Source organism: Dipodomys merriami, unplaced genomic scaffold, assembly GCF_024711535.1.
Source record: "Dipodomys merriami isolate MVZ:Mamm:240054 unplaced genomic scaffold, mDipMer1.0.p SCAF_120, whole genome shotgun sequence".
Classification (NCBI taxonomy): Eukaryota; Metazoa; Chordata; class Mammalia; order Rodentia; family Heteromyidae; genus Dipodomys; species Dipodomys merriami.
Window position 1 is genome coordinate 137,416 of NW_027202494.1, and position 22,439 is coordinate 159,854.

A 22,439-nucleotide genomic window follows, 5' to 3' on the forward strand; every position below is an offset into this window, starting at 1 on the left:
TGCAGCTAGACTATAGATGCTCTGAGGAGATTTCATCTCCATGGCAGGTACCAATGGGCTCTGGTCACAAGAATACAAACTGAGCAAAGGCATAATTCAGCTCCTGTCCCGGGGCAAGGGCCACGGGGGCCTCTGTCTTTTATTGGAGGCCATCAGTGAACCCAGGGACACGAGCTCAATTGCGATTAGGGCAAGTATTACAAACTAGCTGCCTCGTCCTGCAATGGAAAAGAGCCTGAGCTGCTGAGCAGACACAGTGCCCAGGATGCCCATCCTGGGCAGCAATGCCCACTTCAGACACAGTAAGACCTGAGACCTGCTGATAGCTCTTGCTGCTTTGTGTCCAATTCTACTCTTAGCATCCAATTTGCAAGCACCACAAAAGGGTGCTTACGTACAAGAATCCACGTGGAACAATTCAGCAAGACAAGTTACATGAACAAATGTCCAGTGAATATTTCTGGAAACTTTCTTTGCTTGTATATGGTTAATAGTGAACACAGCAACTGTCATTCATCGATTTCATGGCTTTCTGTTCCATCAACACCCTGCAGCTTCCACTGGTTTTCTAGAATGAGGTGGCTGATCTTTGCTCCAGCCCTCCTCTGCTCAGCACACGTGCACGGCTGAGCTCAAGAGCATTCTAGATCAACCCTTGTCTGCAGTACAATCCTTCCCCATTACAAGTAAGTATGCAACATTTTATATCTAGTCAAGTTTTGTAGCAATTAGCAAATGCCCAAACAACTAGAATTTAAACTTTTAATTGTTACTCTAAATCCCTGTTAAGAGATACCATTCCTGCCACGTTTTAGTTAATTTGTATCTTTAACTCAGTCAACTTAACCACTGAATGATTAGATCACCCACACTCTTGGTGCTCCACAAAGACAGGAACACATCAGGACCTAGTCACCAGCAAAGGACACCAGGACCACTACCACCAAATCTCCTGGACCTAGCCACCAAAAACAAAACAAAACAAAACAAAACAAAAAACACCAGGACCCAGCTGCCAATTAAAGATACCAGAACTCACCACCAACAAAATACCAGGACCCAATAACAACAAGATGCCAGGACCCAGCCACTAACAAAAGGCAAGCACAAGAACCAGGCTTACAGTTCCCTGCCCAGCAACTGACTGTCATTTCTTTCTTACCCAAACTGAATTTCATCACCAACAAATTACCTTTGTAATATCATCACTGGCTCCTAACTTGACACAAAGGGAATCTGTAATTCTCATAGGACACGTGTGCTTCTCTATGACATCAGGCACACAAATACTCACATAAGGAGACAGCAACAGCTCCTGGAATTCAAGCTATTCTAACTTCCTTCAGCATTTTTATATTGTACCACATTGCTTAAAAGTACAAAGTTGTCCCTGTTGCTGGGCTGGCCAAACGGAGAAGGCGCCGTGGGGACACACCTTCTGAGTTCAAGGTGATGAGCGTGACGTTGCTCCCGATGTTCTGGCTCCCCGGCTGGCCACAGTTGGACACAGAGTCGCTGGCCTCTGACCCGCTCTCCCCATCTTCGTTGTGGCTGTCATCTTGACCTGGCACCTTCACCACGATGGTGTTCTGCCGACGCCCAGGAACAGCACTGGTGGGAACAAGCACATCAACCCGTGTGAGAGTGAGCAAAGGCAGCCACTGTCAGTCCTGACTTCCTGGACAGCACTGGGCTGGTCTTCTCCCAACACCTAACTGAGCAGGGACCAGTGCACCCGGGGGGTCTCCCCACACAGCTCTATGACGATGAAAGCAACTTAACATGGAAACACTCAAGAGGCTGAGATGGGATAAAAAATGTTTACAAAAAAATTTACATCACCAAAGAAATGAAAGCATAAGTCACGGGGACTCGGGCCTGCAAGGCTGCTTTCAGATCAAGGTTATCCTTCAAAATGCTGCCTTGCACCAAAGAGGTTTTAGAGCCATGCCAAAGAAAGACTACATGAAGAGGACGGGGGCGCAGAGCCCCAGGAGCAACCCCCCCCCCCCCCCGTCAGACCCCAGAGGGTGGCTCAGCCTCCAGAAAGCCCTCACACTCCCGTCACTCCCAGGGCAAGCCCAGGAACAGGCTGCTGCGGCCCTCGGGCAGAGCGTCCCAGGACCCCTCCAGGAGCTCTTCTCACCACAGCCCTGATGTGCGGCAATGAGAGCAAGGTGCAGCGGAAGAGCCCTGCCCAGCAGGCAGGCGGCCAGCTGCACTGAAATGCTCCAAAAAGACCACTTAGAGACTGTGCCTGCTTTCTGAATAACCCTGTCAACAGCCCAGACCATGACCGACTAAGCACTGGAGAGAGAAAGCACTAGTTCCCTGTTCACAAAGTCAAAAAGGGTGTGTTTGACTTGTTCCCACCCCAGAGGTGGAAGCTGTAAGCCGCACTTCTGAACTGGGTCTGAAGAGATCTGTCTAAGCTGACCTGGTTCCCGGTAATCAACCTGAGCAGCTGACCTCTAAGAGCTAACCCGAGGGAGCCTGGCTCACCTCTGGGTACCCCCCCCACTTTCACCCCACGTGTCAGGCCCAAGACCACAGCTGCTTCTTAGAACACTAGGCTGAGAAAATGGGGCAACACCTGCAGAAGAGTGGAGCGCAAAAGCAAAAACAGGATGTGGTGGAGACACAGATGGGAAACGAGAGTGACAAGCCCCTGAGGTGAGTGGAGCCCAGACACTGAGCTAAAGGCTCCCCACAGCAACACTCACTGGACAGAGGCTGGGACAGGGCCTGTGTCCTTCCCACTTCTGGCCAAGACACTTCAAAAGATACAGGGTCAGAAAAAAGCCACAATGCAACATGCTCACATCCTTCAGCAGACTCTGAGGTGAGTCTGTGTATCTGACACAGCGCCATGACAGATGGTGATGATCAGCTGACCACTGTGAAACACCGCCGTGCCCTCCACCACGCGTCAGCTCTGCCAGTCCCCGGGCCACTCGCCCTGTGTGTGTGGCCTTGCCCTGCCCACCCTGAGCACCTACACAACTGGGTGAAGCCTGCTGGAACCATCCCAGGGACAGGGATGGCCACGTGTTTTCTGTGCCCTGGCTTGGGGACATTCACTTGGTGACATCACAGTGGCAGGGGGAGGGAGGATGGTGCATGGCTACTGACTTGCTAATGATATTTTCCAGGGAATCCGGTGCCCTGCTGCTCAAGGGGTCTTCCATCTTGGCTACAATGGCGTTCTGCCGATCATTGTTGAGTATTACTGTAGTCTGGGGGACGACGCTATGGAACAAAAGAATCACAAGAAAAAGAAGACCTTAAAACAACAACATTCATTGTCAGAGCACATCAGTCATTGAACATAGTCACTCCCAGCGGCCTGCACTGGGGAGGAGGGATCAGGCAGCGGTGGTTTTGTTTAGATGTGAGAACACACTGTCATGGGGACTCTAGAAGGGCTCAACTTCCTGCTGGCTGGGAGACTCTGCTGACACAAATCACAAGACGAGGGAAAGCCAGCTGAGGTATCAAGAGCTGTGCTGCGCCTCACATGCACCCACAGCAGCAGGTGTGCGTGACATGAAAGCCACCTGTCCTTCCCATCTTCCCATCTCAGTCCAGACAGACGCCTCCGGTCCACTGGAGGCTCACAGCTGCCTGTCCACACGCAAGAAGGGCAACCGGCACGCTGGCTGGTAGAGGCACATGGCCCAACTGCGGACCTCCTGGAAAGTGCGTGGACCATGGGAAACAGAACTCTACAAAAGAACAGCCATGACCCAGGAACAAGCAGGCCCAGGTGAAGACTGAGGCAGCACTGGTCGGCGTGCTCACGGTGAGTCCACCCAGCAGACTCTCAAGACACATGTTCGTTCCACTTTTCAATGTACAGTCACAAAAAATCTCTAAAGTATGCTTTGTAGTGAAAGGTTGGGGAATATAAAGAACTAGCCCTTGAAATGCAGTCCTTATTATTTTAGAATAAAGTATCACCCTTTCCTGGGGGCAGGGGCTGTTTTTCAGTGATGTGAACACATGAAAATCAAGCCTTCCATCACATGACTGTAACTGCTCCCGCACAGGTGTCAGAGATGGCTCCACGCTACCCATTCTCAGAACCACAGCTGACTGCTGCCCCAATGTCTCGTCACTTCTCTGCCATTCTACTTGTCCTTTGCTGACACCTATGATGCCCACCAAACTACGAGAAGCTATTTACTACAATCGGTGGAAACCCAGCAGCTACACAGCTATACAGCTTCCTATATGCAAAACAGGAGTCAAAAACAGCTTCGGTAGGTTTGGCATATACATGATCATATGTACCAACCGCAAATGAAATCAAGCATAGTTTTTCAAAAAGTATGGAGCTTCAGCATCACAATCAAGAATGAAGTTAGTTGTGCATGGCTCAGCTTGGTGGCAGAGCACTTGTCTGGCGTGTGCCAGCCAATGGGCTCCAGTGTGCAAGCAAATGTTTCTGGAAGCATCTTAAGAAATGAGATGGGAAATGACAAAGATGCTTTCACTTCCTGTAGGATTTGGACTTTCTGAACACGCTATTTCTTTCAAGTGTGCACATACAGGCTGAGTGCTACCGCATTTCGCTTGTGACTTTCCAGGGTGCCTGGGCTGAGCTACAGTACCAGTGACTCGGCCACACACAAAACCAAGTACTACAGGAAGATGTTTTACAGATGCTCTTACAAATCATCACCTAAGTCTATCAAGAGGTAGTGATCCTGGGGGGGCCCGACCTCTGTGGGGCCCTGCAGAGGTGGTGAAGACTCCCTCCAGATCGCCTGCCTGCGGTCCAGCCTACTACAGCTCCCTCCTGCCCCTGCCAACCAATGTGACACTTGCTCATCAGCCCCACACAATGTTAGCCAGTCCCTGGAAGTAAATCTCTTGAAGACTGCCTGTTTCTCTGTTTCTCTGTTTCTCTATTTCTCTCTCTCTCTCTGTTTTTCTATGTATTTCCTTCTCTCTTTCTGTGTGTGTGTTTCTCTGTATTTCCTTTCTCTTTGCCTCTTTCTCTCACTCTGATACACAAATACATGCACACACATACACACCCATATGTATGTGCAGACATATACAGCCCCTCCAACTCTGCCCTGCTAAGTCCAAACTCAGATTTTGGAATAATCACAGAGTCACAGGTAGCTCTGGAACCAATGGCACCTGGAGTCTGGTGAGTCCTTCCCCTCTGCCTCACCCGTGAAGGCACCGACAAGCCCTCACTCCACAGCCACGGCAGCGCCCTGAACCAATGTGCAGGGCCGCGTGTCCTTCTGGGGAGCTGGATCTTGCACCAGACCCCTGTGCCCATCACCACTGTGCAGGCCCTATGAAGGGAACCTGGGACTTTTTTGTTTAACTTTCACAAGTCCCCTGGGTAATTCTCAAGTGTACCTCTGGCTTCTAACACTAAATAACAACCACCAAGTTACATCTTTGCACACAGGACCCTGTACAGAGATACACCTCTGCTCTCATGCTCCCTCAATGGCTGCTTCTCTGTGAAACTCATCACTCTTGGCCACCTGTTTCCCACATAGGCGGGGATATCCCAAGCCCCTGAGAATACCTATCAGAAGTGCTCGTGAACCGTGTGAACTTGCACCAAGTTGGATGCCTCTGAATGCCAGGGTCCTGGTGCTGCTGATCCATGTATCAGAAGAGAAACATCTGGAAACAGTGAACAGGACAGAGTGCGGAACACAAGGCCCAGAGGACAGCCTGAGACGCTCATCTATTGGTCCTGCAGACACCGTGCGGGGCGAGGCCTGCAGTGCTGCGGGCTTATGAGGTGAGCGGCACCTCTCAGCACATGGAAGTACATGGAACACAGAGCACCGGCTCCGCACCATCCCATTCGCTGCAGCTTCTAGTTCACATGTGCCGATCAACACAAATACAGCAGAAACCCTGAATTCAACTTGCTGACTCGACAGATGCCACTGGAGGTGCAGTGCCCCCTCACGCTCCCCAGCACTGCACGCAGACACTGGCCTGCCAGTTCTGCACGGCACCAGACCCAAGCTTAGCCGGTGCTCGGTTCACAATGAACTGCCTTCAACTGTCCATGCCTAGCTTCTAGGTGCAGCATCTGGCTTTCACATTATCTGCATAAATGTGCCCATGTACTCACTCGATGCCTTTAACCCAGGTAATTGAACACTGACCCTCTCTGATCCCTCCAAAGAGTGGAGAACATCTATCCCACAGGTGATTCAAGGCTCACAAAATCATTTGGTACATGGACAGTCACATAAGTGTCTGGTCGGCTGCCGGCAGCCATCTACCTGCATTGATAATTTCCTATGGCCCACAAATGGTGTTATAATACTCAAACAGCCTGTGGCAGAAAACGGTCCCCCACACATATCTACAGCTCCCAATACTTCTTCCAAACATCTCCCAAGTCAAACCTCGTGCCATTCCCCATATTGGCAACTGCACAAGATCCAAATCCATCGCACACCTGGGGCGGGGGGAGGGGACACCATTTTCCTGGCCCTGAAGTAGAGCACTGTTGTGAACAAAACCCCATCTGAGCAATCTCACGAGCATTTTTGTGACAGAGATTAAGCTTTGGCCTCAAAGAAAATAGATCTGCCTTTCTTTTCTGTCCATGAAATTATTTAAAGCATCTCATTCAGGTGCAGAATCTAAAAATCTCGATCCACGATGCCAGCTGGGGCTGGCCTGAGTCCAGTCCTCTGTGTTCCAAGGAGCTCAGTCAGCACGGACACTCCAGGCCAAATGTCGGTGGTCCTTCAGACCGCAGGTGGTGGCCCTCAGGGAACAGCTTTACAATCCAAAGAACAGCAGCGTCTCCTTCATCCTGTCAGATGACACTACACTTCTCACCATCACTAAAAGGCAGATTCAACCCATCTACAGTGGGGTTTTGTTTTGTTTTTTGCAGTACTGGGGTTTGAACTCAGGGCCTTGGGCTTCTAAGTAGGTAATTTACTAATTAAGCCACACCCTCATCACTGAAGTGATTTTTAGGAGCACATGATTTGGATACAAAGCAGTCTCTGGCTCACATATCCCTTTTCTTTTATGTAATTAAGTACCGAATCACTCAGAACCATTCAGAATATTACTACAGATTTTCTTACGACAAGACGCACACTTCCCACTCTCCGTGTGTTTACACAGCAAAGACTCTGTGCTCTTACATCACACTGCTCTCTCTGCAGTCCTGGAATGAGGCCGAAGCCTCTACTTTCCGAAGGCGCCTGTGCACAGCTCCCCACGCACCTAACCACCGGAGAGTCACACACCCAGTCATCCTCTCCTCCTCTTCACCTTTCGTGTATGCCTGAAATGATGCGAGGCTTGGCCTCAGATCCAGCCCGGATGCCAGAGATGCTGGAGACCTGTGCTCCCACACAGAGGGAACCTAGACACGGTCACCTCTACCTCACCAGACCCCGGCAGACCCAGCATAGGATCACCAGAGGCCCAAGTGAGAAGAGCTGTCCACGAGGCCCGCTCCTCCAAACAGCCTGTCCCAAACACAGCAGAGATGCAACAAAGGGTGAGGTAGCCGCTCGCAGAACAAAGAGCATCATCCTCAGTGGGAGGGCCTGGAGAACTAACTTGGAAAAACCTGGCTGAGTGCTAACAGTCTGCAGACCCAGGAGCTCAAGGCAATGATCAAAGTTGAGAATCACAGCTAACACAGCCTTCCTCACAGATGTCCAAAGTACCAGCATCCACTGGAGTGAAAAGAATGCTTCCAAGTCCTGAACTCCGAACCTTACTCCATATGATATTAATATATGGGGATAAAACATTCTTGTAGTTTAAACTTGCAGTTTGAATTTTCCAGGAATGTCTAGGAAAAAATTGTACTTTTCTTCCCTTGAAACTACACAAAGACCTGCTCACCATTCAACACTCCACCAACCAGCAGAAACCTGCAGCCCAAGCCATGCCTGGTCAGCCTGCACCAGGAAATAACACGTGAGCTCAGTCTCTGCTGGCCCCTGCAAGTTTTGCAGGAGTTTGCTTGTTGTTTTGGTCTTGGTTTTTTCAGTTTTATGGGAAGCATTGGAATTTGAATGCAGGGCTTTGCACTTGGCTTGCTAACTGAGCTGGCACTACTACTTGAGCCATGCTTCCAGCACGGCCTTTGGCTGGCTATTTTGGAGATGAAATCTAACAGACTTCTCTGCCCAGGCTGGCTTTGAACTACCACCCTCAATGTCCTGGGTAGACAGGGTCACAGGGGTGAACCACTGGCACGCGGCTCCCTTGCATGCTGAGGCACAGCATGGTATCGCACACTACTCTCCCTTTACCTCTCCTCTCCATCACTGTTAGACCACCCTCTAAATATTACATTTTAGGATAGGGAGTATTTAAAAGCAATTGTCCTAATGAAAGCAATTGGTGGGTATGTCTGCAAGCTTACTAGAAAGCCTGCCCCGAACACATATTGACAAGTGTCTGGCCCAGGGGTGGGAGTGGGAGGTGCACAGCACAGAACAGATACAGAGCACGGGACCGGTGCCCACCTCCTCCACCCAGATGATCCCCTCCCTGCGCCTCCCCTCTGAAGGTGACAGTAGGACCAGGCAGTCACCAACATCCCAGTGTGCTTATAAGTCCTAAGGGAGGTTCTGTGAACTGCACCAGCACAGCAGACATTGCAGGAAGCTGTCCCAGACACAGCAGGACAGATGGCCCCTCGGCATCCACAAGATCCCCTAGGGACTCCTACTCCCCTTTCCCATAATGCCCTGAAAGTCTACTAAACACCCAGTGCTGCTCTGGCCACCAGCACACATGGCAGGGTGGCCCCCAGTGGCCACTGTTGGCAGTAAGGTCACTGCAGTCCCTTTGGCCTGAGGTGGCACTCACTGCTCGCACACCATACCGCTCCTCCAGTCGCACAGGGCTGTTGGCCAGGGCTTGCAGGGAACTCAAGAGAATAGCCCTTGGCAGAAGGGCTTCAAGCTCTCCTCAGATGCACAGACTTGCCCCCTGCCACAGAGATGACCTCTTGACAGACCTGCGTTCGCCGCCCAAGCCTGAGCCTGAGCACGCCCACAGCAGGCTGCCTTGGCCTGTAGAATGAACACTCCGGCCAAGGCCTTCAGAGGCCCTGCTCCAGTCCAACAGTTCACAAAGCTTCCACTCAGTGTGGAAGCTACAAGACCTCTCTACGTTTCAAGGGGGCACAGTAGAAGCTACAGACTTGAATGGAAAGTCTGATATACTCAAGTAAATTTTAAGGAAAAAAATATCTGAAGACCAGCCAAAGAGAGGTGGAAAAAGAAAAGGAGCAAGTGCAATCTGCCAAGACTTGGTCAGGTGCATGGGAAAGATGCCTCGGTCTGGCTCATGTCAAATAGAAAGTGGAAACAACTCAAGTCCTTCCAGCAGGGAGCCTGTGTTTGGTTTCAGTCTAACTGGAGCCTGCCATGGAACCACAGGGGCAGAAAGCCGATGTCCATGGCCGATCCATCACAGCAGGGCCTGAGCCAGCCTGGGGCGCTTTTTCTAAAGGCTCCTCTGAGAACTGGGGCTCCTCTGTCCTTACCATCGCACTTTGTTGCAGGTCTGAGTGGCGCCAAGTGGGGAACCTGCCACCATGGGGACCTGGATGGGGCTGTGCTGTTTGTTGGTCACTAGGTCCAGCTTCTCTTCCAAGGACTTGCAAGTTGCCTCCAGAGCTTGCAGCTTGGCCTCAATGCCATCCAACCGCAGACATATCGTCTGGTTAATGGAGTAGAGGAAAGACTGCAAGAAAAGAGAAAAGTATCACCAAGTGTCTTCCACTGCAGGGAGACAATTCTGAGGAGGGCGAGCAGCTGGTCCTTAGCTTCAACGACTCCTCTCATGCAGAGAGGTCCCTACTCTGTGCCGGCTCATCAGTGACAACCAGAAGCCTCCCTCCAGGCCCCATCGACACGCAGGGGCGAGCCTCAGTTAGGCTTATCCACATCAGCTTCTATTATCTATTAATATGCTATGGTGTCAATCAGCAAATTTACACAAAGCTACATAATACTTCCAATGATGAAAACAGATTACACGTAACAGCTAAACAGCCGAAAAACCAAAGGTTCTGCATATTCTCACCATGCCCAGCTGCCCTGAAAAGATGCCTTGACTTTGAAATCTGTAATGACCTTCCAGTGGAACTTCTGAATCGCCACCATGCCACCTAGTGGCTGTCAGGAGGAGTGTCTTCCTGTTTGATCATCATTGCCTAGTCCAGCCCAATGGCCAACTTGGAGTCAACAGCCATGTGCACAACTCAAACCCAAGAAAAGACCCTGGCCCATTCCCTCAATCGCATTCGTGCCAGGAGCCACTGGGAACACATGGGGAGACCCATGAATCAGGAAGGAATTCTGCTGTGTCATGAGACACATATGTAAGATTTTCATTAGCACATACAAGTATGCTGGTGCATAGCGTTTATAGCCACTCACTTGAGCTCACATTGCAGTGACCCAGATGGCACTAACAGACACACTGTGTGAGCAGAGGATGCACAGGAAGTGAGTGAGCTCCATTTGTGCTGCTCTTATCAGCTCCTCCTGTGCTGGTGTTTATCTCTGACTCTACAGACACTGGAACCAAACAAACAAATAAAAGGTCTGAAAATAACCCAATGACTGACTGAGTCTGAGAACCCCAGCTAGCAAACTTCAGGATTAGCCTGAAACAGTTCACAGTAGTGGGCAACAGGTGACCACTCACCTTCTTCCCAACTATGGAGGGCCTGTGCAACCATAGGAAGACACCCCATTTGCAGCACCTCACCCTATCACTACCTAGAGAAACTCTTTTGCACAGGTACTTGGTCAGGTCGCCCAGGCCTGGACACAGACTGCAGTGTTGGGGGCGGGGGAAGGCCCACAGCACAGTCACGCCTGGACTTTGGAGTTCCAACCTCTAGAACAGCTGGTGAGTAACTTTCTATTGCCCTCAGAGCAGCCCCCCAGTCCATGGGAGAAAACTCAGCTACAGAACACATGCCTTCATCGTATTACCTTTATAGAGGGGTCCTGACAATTGATTTCTAGGCGCTGACGTTTCAAAGCAGGTTCATCTTCATCTGTCACTACATGATTCTCTAAAACAACTGAAAACCAATAGTAGAGACAGAAAATTAGAGTTTAACCTGAAAACTTTCTCTGAATTCTTCTACCATTAAGGCAGCAAATAAACACATTCAGGATTGTGTGCAATACACAAATGAATTAACCAAAATATAGTATTTGCAGGGGAGAATTCAAATGGTATAATTCCTTAGAAAAACTCACAGTCCAACAAAATGAATACCAGGAAGCTGGTACTTGAAAGGTATGGGTCAAGCAGAGGGGAGGAGAGAATAAAGACAGGAAGGGGAAGGGAATGAAGTCACAATCTTCAATGCATATCCTATGAAACTAAGAAAACTGAGGAGAAGGGTTGGATTGGGAGGGATGGGGGAGCATGATGAATGGAATGATATTAACCACAAGGCAATATACTTATAAACTGATCTCTTGACTAGTAACTCCTTTGAAAGCTACTTAAATAAATAATATTTTTTAAGACAGCAAGTAAGACAATGAGTATTGAATGAGAGAGGTGCAATCTATCTCTTATTTCATTTCGTTAACACTCAAACATGTGTCCCCAGGCCAACGCATGTTTTAATGAGCACGTTGCACGTCGCGGCAGAGCCTCACCCCCCAACTTGAAATCAAAGCTGCCCTGTAGCTTGGGAAGTAGCCAAGTGGTAGAACCCTTGCTAGTGCCAGATCCAGTGTTCACCCCCAGCACACGTGGGAAGATAGCACCCTCTGCATGCCACATGTGTTCAGGTGTGGGTAATCCAAAGGGCTCAGCCTCAACATGCAGAGTGAGTTCTGCAGAAGCTGCCTCACAGCTCAGCTGCGGTCAGCAGATTCCCGCTGGAAGATTCCGCAGACCTTCATGGCCTGCCCCCAGAGAAGCAAAGCAACCCGTATTCCAGGCCTGCCATGATCCCATCCCAACTTCCTTCTCTCATCTACAATCGACTCCAAACCAGGATCCAAAGATCACAGGGAGGTCGAACGCTTGGCTCACGTCAGAGAGCACCAGCCAATGAGTGAAAGCCAGCACCAGACACCGAATTCAAGGCCCAGTCTTTGACAGAAAAAAAAGATAAAAAAGAGCCAGAGATCAACGTTGCCCACGGCCATCTCACGGCTGCAAAGCCCAGTTTTGTGTGTGCCAGTCCCACCCTTCCCATCCCTCCTTTGTCTTTACAAACTTACACCCTTGCAACTGCGGAGGGGTGGCGCTGCTGAGTCATTGACACTTTTTCACTTCACTTCAGCTCCTTGCCTGGATCCCTGACTCTCTACCTGGTGCTCTTCTCCTTCCTTGTTCTACAATTTCTACCTAACACGTTACAGGCTTGCCAGGAGAGGGTACAACAGGCCACCTAACCCTCGGGCAAGTCTGTCTGCACCATTCCTCCTCCCTCAGCTATTCATAGGTTAATGGCTTTCACTCACTTTTAATACTAGCACATGGCAGGATGCAGGAACACGTTACATAGGCACATATAGGCAACAAGTGTATTAAGTATGTCTGTAGGAACACAAGTATGTTTACTCTAGTATTCTGGGTAGGACAAGACCAGCAACCTACAGAGCCATGCACTTTGCATTCCTCCACATGCTCTCAAATGCGCCCTATTGCAGTCAGAGAGATGAGCCAATGGTGTGCCCCGACTCCAGCAGTGCTAATTGGCCATGATCCCCCCTCTTTCCACCAATCACCTCCCCTGGGGACACAGATGTCCCATCCAGAGGTCATCTTGGTTAAGAAGCCATTCCTCCAAAGAGCAGGAACTCACTGTGCTTGCCCTGTACCACCAGCAATCCCCGCCCGCACCACCCCAGAGCAGGCTGCTCCTCCACACACAGCCACACTGTGGGAAGCTGAGTGCACAGTCGCCATGACCTCTGGCCCCACCTCAGTCAGAGCAGCTGACTGAGCCACAACCCAAACAAGATCTCAGAGGGGAGAGAAAGGCGCAGCATGTGAGATGATTCATTTCCTCGCAGCTGGATGCAACACTGAGCAGCTGCAGCGAGTCTGACAGGGAGAGGTACGCAGCCTCTCGGCACTCTGCTGCAGCTCCAGGGAGCAGCGGTCCCCCCTCAGCCCACCTCAGCCTGCTCACCCACACTCCCTGAACCCAAGCCCAAGCCTACAGTGCCGGGCTGTTGTAGGTTCCCAGCCCTTGTGGGGCCTCCTTAATCCCACTTGCAAAGTGATGACCATCCTGGAACTGGGGAAGCAGAGGCCCTGGTGACTGCTATTTAGCCTTTCAACTTGCAGAATGGACACACCCGTCCAGAGAGGCTCGGTGGCTTGTCCAGAGCCACACAACCACTTCCTTCATAACTACGGAAAGGAACAATGTGTGTGTCCTTGGCACCTAAACCACAGCTCTCCTTCTCTGTCTGAACCTTAGTATGTAAAATGTCTAATATCTAAAACTTAGGGTGTTGGAACAGTTTTCTTTTATAGCATTGCAATATGTTTTCTAAAAAAATTGTCAACCACTCACTAAAATATGAACAGACCATTCTTAAATTGTTATGTACAATGGCAGAACTTCTTATAAACAAATTGGAAGCAACATAAACTGACTGAAGGACAGTGGTCCTGTGTATTTTTTATGACTGTCCTTCCAAAATTACTTCAGTCGCTCTCCTTTTCTATACCATAGCTAAGTTCTAAATGTGGCACTTGCAGCTAACGTACTAAGATATCACACAAATGAGAATTAGAGCTTCTTATGAGACTTCTGTTTTCAATTTTACCATTCCTGAAAGAATAACCAAATTCTCTGAGACTTGTGTGCACTTCCCATTCACACAGAACCAAACAATAAATCAGACACTCCAGCAAAACAAAGAGACCTTGTTAAGAAATCGTTAGAAAATAATAAATGTAGAAAAAGTTGTTTCACAGATGAAGTTCCTGAAATTTTGAGACTCAGAAGTTTACTTCCAAAGAGTCTCCTTGAAATAAATATTTAAAGTTTCAAAGTATATCTTATGTGTTTAACATAAAGAAAAGTGCCAGCCTTAACAGAGGTGAAGGGGAAAGTTGCTTCCAAGCACAGCAGACAAATGAGTTAATGAAACGTTTCTGGCACATTCGCCAACGTCTTATCAACTTGTTAAACATCCATAAAATGTTACACATGCTTCTTGGAATTTACCCTACAAAAATCTTTACCAAGTCAGGCGTGGTGACCCACACCTACAACCCCAACAGTCAGAGGTGGAGGCGGAGCTCGGCCTGGACTAGAGACCCTGTTTCCAAAAAAACAACAAACAAGCCAACCTGTATGTGCAAAGATCCTTATCACCTCACTGTATGTGGGAGAGTGTGCAAAACATGGCCGTGGCCACCACGTGAGAGACGGCCATAAATTAGAGAAGGTCTATAAATAGAATGCCACACAGTTACTAAATATAATTAGGTTTGCCCATATGAACACAGGACAATTAGCATGGTCCACCATAATATTTAGTGTTATACAGGAGAGGTTGTAAACTAGAAAGGTATAACATTTAAGAAATGCAGGACCATGAGAGAGAGGATATGTTTCTGACCACAGAGAGCATGACTGACAGGTGCCAGGGTACCCAGGAAGGGAGCTGCCGAACAGCTGCACAGCTGTGCAGAGATCTGAGGGCCTGGCCAGAAGGATGAAGAAAAGAAACCAATCTATGATTCACATTTCATACAGAACAGGCATCATTCTGCTTCTGCAAAAAGGAAAGAAAACAACTGTAGTAGCTTTTAGGTTTTAAGGTACAAAGAGAGTAATAATAGTTCACCTACTGTCCCACAGCTCTGTACCTGGATGGTCAGGACTCAGGTCTTCCACGGCAATCTGAACCACGTCCGCCAGGTCCTGCTCGGACATCATCCAGACAACGAAAAGAGGGGCAGGCCTACTAAGCAAGAATCCAGTTCACAGGGAGGCTACAAAACAAGAGGAAAGAAAGAGGAAAATCAGCCATCATAAACGTGGCATGTGACACGTGAAAGAACAAGAGCTACTACACTAAGTAATTCTGCATATCCAGAAAGATCTAAATGTCTGCAGATTTTTAACACAGAGCTTTTTGTACCACTAAAAGGTGAGTGCCTATAATAATTAAGAAACCACTCAGAAGTATTACTAGTGGCCATTTTCCTTAATGTCTAGACCAGCCCACACCTGACAGCTTCTAGTTTTCCCACATCTTTTTAATAATATTATGCCTTTTTTTTTTTCTTTTTGACATTCCTGGGGCTTGAATTCAGGGCCTGGGCACTGTGCCTGAGTTTCTTTTGCTCAAGGCTAGCATTCCACCACTTGAGCCACAGCGCCACTTCCAGCTTTTTCTGTGTATGTGATTCTGAGGAATCGAACCCAGGGCTTCATGCATGCTAAGCAAGCTCTCTTCCACTAAGCCACCTTCCTAGCTTTTGTGTACTTTTATCATCTGCATTTATCACCATTTCAGAATGTTCAACAAGAACACATCAGGGCAGGGGTGATGAAAGATGTCTCCATTCCAGCTTTGATCTATGCAGAGACTGTCCTCAACCACTGGTCTGGGGAAGTACGCCAGGCCTAGGGTCACAGAAAAGCCTCCGGGCCTGACATGCTCCTGCTAACCTGTGTCCTCTGACCAGGACCTCTGGAGGACAAGCTGATGGGTGATCCTGCGAAAGACAAGGCTACATATGCACCAAATCCAGGCAAATCAAGAGGTAAAGCAAAAGAACTTTAACAAAAGGCTCAAGTTCTTAATAAATGCAGTAGTCTTTGATGTGAAGATGCTGCCCCTCTGAACTCTTCACTGGTGGTTTTAAGACATTAAATCTGGTCACAGGATGTTTTCAGACCTAATAATTCAAACAAATGGAAAAGCATTCTAGACGTTTTCTAGGAAAAAGCGAAACAGGCAAAACATGGTAGTTTTTGAGGTTGCATACTACTAGGCATCACTGGCTACCTGGTAGAATGTATTTACCCTCTGCTCAGCACAGAGCCCTGTGTAGGGAAGATGACACCAGACAGACTTGCCTTCCCAGCCTTCCTTACAAAAAGCTGAGGCTAAGGTCTAGCCAAGGAGCCCCCAGCTTAGAACCTTGGGAAACCTCAAGAGAAGTGACCTGTGCTGTGGCCTTTTGTCCTTCATACCCTGCATCTGCCGGTGCCAGGCCTGGGATGAGAGAGGGTGAGACCAGGGCCCAGAGTCAGGAGCCAAGAGCTCAAGCTCCTCAGACTAATGAACTACTATCTCTAAGCTGCCCACCCTGGACTTCCTCATAGGAAAGAACAATAGCCAACCACCTGGTTTAAAACCACTTTATTTTGGCACTGAAGCCCATTCCCAAAGGACCCCCAAAGCCACAGATTCCCCGTTAAATGTCTGCCTCATAGAGACCAGTGGAAACAGGGATGGCTTTGAAATGCCAAATTCAAATTTTTTCCTGGTTTCTAAAAGCTGTGGAGTGGCTTAAGAAAATACCCTGAACTCATCATAAAACCCTGAATCCTAACATCTTCCAAATGAGGATACCGCCATTCGTTATCCAAGTTGTTTACTCAAATACTTCTGTCGCCAGGATAAAGAGCCCTTTAAAATTCTGCTAACAGTGAAGGTTTCGATAGAAAAAACTAGGGCAACAAGCCCAAGAAAACTGGAACAGAGCAAAGCATGCGGTTGCCATTTTGGCAAATTAAGTTTGCTGTTTCTCAGAAGTCCTGGGGATAGTCCAGTCCTAATATAATAAAACAGCTGGACTAACATTAATGTTCAATAAAGACTTGTTCTGCATTACCATCTAGAACTCTGTGTCTCCCAGGGTGCACATGGAGCAAGGAGCACCCAGCCAGCCCAGGAGAAGACTTGGTGCTTGCCAGAACAGCCATGTGGTGAAACACCAGTCTTCACCATGAAATGAGAGCGGTTTAATCACACGAACCACGATGGGAAGATGTCCAGAATACACCAACAGCACGGAGCACACGTGGAAAGTTCCAGAGAAGCATACATAACTGATGCCAATTCCTTCCCTAGTAACTGCATGCATGCATCTTGGTAGGTCTGTGTAAACGCACGGTCTGGAATGGCACATTCCAAACAAGGAAGAAGGCAGAGAGCCCCACCCTCCCGGATTGTCTCCTTTTCCATGAGCAGCCTTGGTTTATTTGATTTGCCTGTGAGGCTGCTTCTCCGGAGCAGACTGGTGAGAAGTGAGCAGGTGCGGGCCAGGCCAAGGGAGTCAAATCACAGTGAGTGTGCCAGCACTCCCCCACCCCGCCGCCTCGCCAGGCCCACCTGGCTGTAGGGCTGCAGACAGGACCACTGGAGCCTCCACGGGCCGCACTCCTCTCCACCCAGAGTCCCCCTTCTCTACCTCACCTTCCCTGGTTCCACCGGCCATCTTGCTTTCTCTGCCTCCCAGTTCCCTCCTCGGCTGCAGTCTATCTGGAGTGGTGAGGGGCTACCTCCCTACCTCTGCCTCCGCTCCAGTCCCCATTCTGCTCCTCTTCAGGTCATCTCTGCTCTGCTCTCCTCACACATCCCATACTTCCCATTCACGGTCTTTCTTCCTTCCCCTGCCCCAGCAAGACAGCTCCAGCCCCAGTGCTCTCGCGTCCCTTCTCTGGGCTTCCTGCGGACTTGGCTCTTCCAACCAGCTATCCCAGGCCACTGCCCCCATCTCTGCTGGGGGGTCCCAGGGCTTGGTGCTGGGCCTCTGGTGGCTTCCCTGCGGGCAGCTGCTGCTGGGTGTGGCGCAGCTTGGACCCTCTTCCCTGCTCACCCACTGGGCCTATCCATTGCCCTTCCCCGCACCCCCTCAAACCCCACGGGCCCAGCCCAGCTTGGGCTCTGACAGCCAGACATCAGGAGGCCCCTTACCCAGCTCCTGCTCTGCACCCATCAATCACACAGCGCCACCAAGTCACGCCTTACAGCACCCCCTGCCCACTTCCTGGCTTGCTTCACTGCTCAGCACTCTTCCAGCAACTTCCTAGATATTTTAAATATTTGGTTTGCTTGAGCACCCATCTCTCCTTCTGGAAGCTGAACCCCCACGGCAGCTTTCACCTGTGGGTACTGCCAGTCTGTCAATCAAGGCATTCGCCCACCACAGACCCTCCGAAAACCACACAAGGGGGCAGGTATGAATGATGTCAGCATTTCTACTGGAAAAACGATGGGCAGAGAGGAACCCTAATTACCCTGACATGATCAACAGAGGTGGTACCTATGTGTGAAAACATCACACTGCACCCCATCCATATTTATATTCATCCCAACTTAAGAAATTATATGTTAATAACAAAATAAAATTTAAAAGCCAGGCACTGTGGTTTGTGCCTTTAATCCCAGACACTCGGGAGATGGAGGTAAAGAGGTTCACAGAAAGGATCAGCAGTGGGGGAAAAGGGAGAGGTGGCTTAGATCCCTACCAACCAACAAAATGCTGGGCATAGTGGTGTGTGCCAGTCACCCAAGTTAGCCAAGATAAACAGGAAGATCAAAGTTTGATGTAGATGGGGCATAAACTCAGGACCCTAATCAACACATAGCAAAAGCACAAAGGGCTGGAGATCTAGTTCAAGTGGTGATACATCTACCTAACAAGTACAGGTCTGAGTTCAAACCCTAGCATGCGGGGGGGGGGGGGGGGGGGGGGGGAAGCAGGGGAAGGTTTTGAAATAAGCCAGGCGCTGGTGGCTCATGCCTGTCATCCTAGCTACTCAGGAGGCTGAGATCTGAGGATCTTGGTTCAAAGCCAGCCTGGGCAGGAATGTCAGTGAGACTCTTATCTCTAAAAAAAAAAATCACACAGAAAACCAGAAGTGGTGCTGTGGCTCAAGTGGTAGAATGCTACCTTGAGCTGAGGGACAGCGCCCAGGCCCAGAGTTCAAGCCCCACGACTGACATAAAATTTTTTAAAAAATTTTTTAACTATGGACTCCACAGTTTTTTGTGTCTGTGTTTTGCTGTCTATGTTTGCTATGTAATTAACTATCACTAAGTCTATGTAATTAACTATGACTAAGTCTAACTGCTCACTTTACACATTGTTAATGGTAAGGACAGATTTGGCTGCTTATTGACTGTCAGCAATGGACAACAGTAGCTATTTCTCAGCTGAAATAGTTAACTGCAAAGATGTGTGTGTGTTTGGGGGGGGGGGGCTGGGAAGGTGGCTTACTGATAGAATGTTTGCCTAGCATGCATGAATCCATTCCTCAATACCACATACACAGAAAAGGCTGGAAGAGGTGCTGGGGCTCAAGTGGTAGAGCTAGCCTTAAACAAAAGGAAGCCCAGGGACAGCACCCAGGCCCTGAGTTCAAGCCCCAGGGCTGGCAAAAAAAAAAAAAATTATATATATATATATATATATATATATATATTACTGTAAAGGTGATGTAACTGCAAATATATTTTTAATTTTAATTTTGCTATGTCTTAAATAAATGGGGCACCCATGAAGTAAAACCAAAGGCATAAAAACAGGAATAAAGACTAGCTATTTTATGGGGAGGATAAAGGATGTTGACTATCTTTGAAACAGATTATTTGTAACTATGAAAACCTAACAAGAAAACCTGTTGGGGTGCTATTTGGTGGGAAGGAGCGAGGGAGTGTGATGGAGGGGTGAGACTGAATGGAACATGGTGTAAACGTGGAGATATAACAGTGACCCCCCCCATAACTGAAGTCAATATAAAACAATTAAAAGGATAACCAGCTATTTTAATTGCACAGAAGGCTTCATTTTCGTGGTGAAGGCTAATGTAATGATGGCAGCACTACCAAAGGCTCGCTGCGCTTCATGCTGAAGTTTTCCCTTGAGATTTCTCTTGGTCACTACATCATCTACACCGTTCATTCTGCTAGGGATGTTCCCACACAATGGATTCTTCCCATCAATTTCTTGAGGACAGGCATTCCCTACAGGGCTGTCTTTGAGTCTACCCTCACAGAAAGCCCTCGTGCCACGTGTGATGTGGGGCCGAGGTGATTTCCACAGGAAACAGGACAATGCAGTCCAGACACACAGCCTCCTGGGGTGGGGACTCACTCTACTGGGACCACCTTGCCATGGCCAGCTCCCTGCAGGGCAGCTAGTCTGGAGGCACACTGCACACCCACCCCGCCCACCCCACATGCTCCTCACACGTGCAGAAGCCACCTCCTGCTGGGCCCACCTCATCCTGAGGAAGGCAAAAACTGAATTCCCTGTTGGTTGGGAGCAGCACTTCATAATCACAAACCTGATACAATCCTAAATACAAGCCTGGGTGTGTAGATGTGGCTCACAGAAAAAGCCCCGGAAAACAGCAAGTGTGGCGAGGACCCCATCCACACGTCCACACCTCTCCCCATCACACAACTTATCTCAAGCTGAGCTGGAATGGCAAGTCCACCGCACCATAAAAAAATCAAGCAGAAACTTCCACTTCATCTAGACTTGTATTTAGGGACATGGCTCAGTATCCAGCTGAAGCTGAGTCTCCAGAAACGTCTGGGTGATGACCAGTCACCCCATTTAATCCAGTCCACCAGGGATACAGCCGCACCGACGAAATACATAAAAAGCCAGATGCACTCAGCAAAGAAATTAATGTTTATTGAATTAAGATATGTGGAAAAAACCAAGCTTATGTTTCCCCTCCAAACCGGTTTGGGGTGAAATGGGGAAGAAACAGAAGAGCATAAGCAGCTAGTCAGGTATAAAGTAACCAAGGAAAACTTCCCCGGGGCCCCTGCTTACCCTTGGAGAACACAAGCCACAAAAGACAAAAGAAACTCTAAATTTAAATTAGGAAAAGGGCAGACCAGCCTTTGTTCAGCTCCCCTATCTTCTTATTTGGTAACACCTTTAGCTAAATGGGCCTTTTTCCCCCTCCATTACCAGAGTTTGAACTCATGACCTCTTGGCTTGCTTGGCTTGCTTTTACACTCTTCTACTTTTTGCTGGTTGTTTTGGAGGACTTTTGCCCAGGTGGACTTTGAACTGTGACCTTCTAGGTCTCAACCTCCTCAGTGCTAGGATTATATAACAGCTCTACATGTGTCACTTTTATTCATACCTCTCAGCACAGAGGTCCAGAGGAGAAGGGCTGGACACAGACTGAAGCGTAGCACTGGGGTGTCAGCCCGCAACCACGTGGCCAGCTAGCCTCTGCCTCAGGGGGGCTCACCAGAGATGGAGACTGGGGTACCAGTAGGCAGCAAAGCAGACACATCTGGACACCAAACGCTGCTCCAAGGATTCAAGTGAATACATTTCCAGATCAGTCTAAGAAATCCAAACACTGGCAAGTGTCAGGTGCATATTTTCAAGCATGTACCTAAAACAGAGCCCTGAGCATTCACAAGTCAGGTGAGACAAATGAATAGCTAGCCTGCTTCTAGGAACTCTTTTTGGTGTTAGGATCTTCTTTACCGCCATAAGATTTGTGGGCTGGGAATGTGGCTCAGTGGTAGAGTGCTTGCCTTGCATGCATGAAGCCATACACAGAAAAAGCTCGAAGTGGTACTGTGGCCCAAGTGGTACTGGGCAAAAGAAGCCCAGAGACAGTGCCCAGGCCCTGAACTCAAGCCCCAGGACTAAAAAAACAAACAAACAAACAAACAAAAAAAGATTTGTGAGTACCCCAGGAAATTTGTGCTCCCTTAACTATGCCTATCAATACTTTTGAAATTAGAACAGAAAATGTTCAAATGTTTATTACACATTATTTATTGAATGCTACTTATTAACTAATTACAAAAGTGAATGTATAGCGGGACTCTGGGGGCTCATGCCTGGAACCCTAGCTACACAGGAGGATGAGTTCTGAAGACTGGGGTTCACAGGCAGCCTGGGCAGGCAAGTCCATGAGACTCTGATCTCCAGTTAATTACAGAAAAAGCCAAAGGTGGAACTATGTACGGTTCAAGTGATAGACTTGAGCAAAAGGAGCTCAGAGACAGCACTCAGGCCCAGAGTTCAAACCCCATGACTGGCCAAAAAAAAAAAAAAAAGTGTATGTATTACACAGTAACATACAAAACATTTTTAAAGAAAAATAATTATAGAGTCCAAAGAAACAACAGAAGCTTAGGGGAAGAGGGATGATATTCTGCACTTTTACAACCTTAACACCAGACTAAAGCCGCAGCTGGGCTCTCCCGCTGCTCCTGCCTCTGTCCATGCAGATGGGCAGCTTTGGCTGATGACTGTGACCAAAACCCAGGCTCACACGGCAACAGCGGCAAGGCCAGAGTATGGCCTTGTCATGTGATCAGGGATACTCTCCTCTAATGAAAAACCAAGGCACAGTGGGCACTTCAGTTTTCCTCAAAGGCTAACTGCAATGTGGAGCCTGAAACTGATGAACTTGGCTTTAAAACCCACAGGTC

The 22,439-nt window shown here is 48.7% G+C and overlaps 1 protein-coding gene across 6 annotated transcripts in view; it reads right to left on the bottom strand.

The window, feature by feature from the left end:
* The window catches only part of LOC138823502 (protein BANP), a 57,929-nt gene that overhangs the window by 25,696 nt on the left and 9,794 nt on the right, over nucleotides 1-22,439 (bottom strand). For 4 of the 6 annotated variants that reach the window (XM_070016864.1, XM_070016862.1, XM_070016865.1 and 1 more), the window contains exons 2-6: nucleotides 14,866-14,991; nucleotides 10,995-11,086; nucleotides 9,533-9,732; nucleotides 3,133-3,249; nucleotides 1,436-1,611 (exon numbers count right to left, since the gene is read on the bottom strand). In XM_070016864.1, coding sequence (XP_069872965.1) covers nucleotides 1,436-1,611; nucleotides 3,133-3,249; nucleotides 9,533-9,732; nucleotides 10,995-11,086; nucleotides 14,866-14,935 — 655 coding nt within the window. In that variant the 5' untranslated portion in view covers nucleotides 14,936-14,991. The remainder of the gene's footprint in view (nucleotides 1-1,435; nucleotides 1,612-3,132; nucleotides 3,250-9,532; nucleotides 9,733-10,994; nucleotides 11,087-14,865; nucleotides 14,992-22,439) is intronic. The other 2 variants (XM_070016867.1, XM_070016866.1) reach the window with 1 other exon arrangement.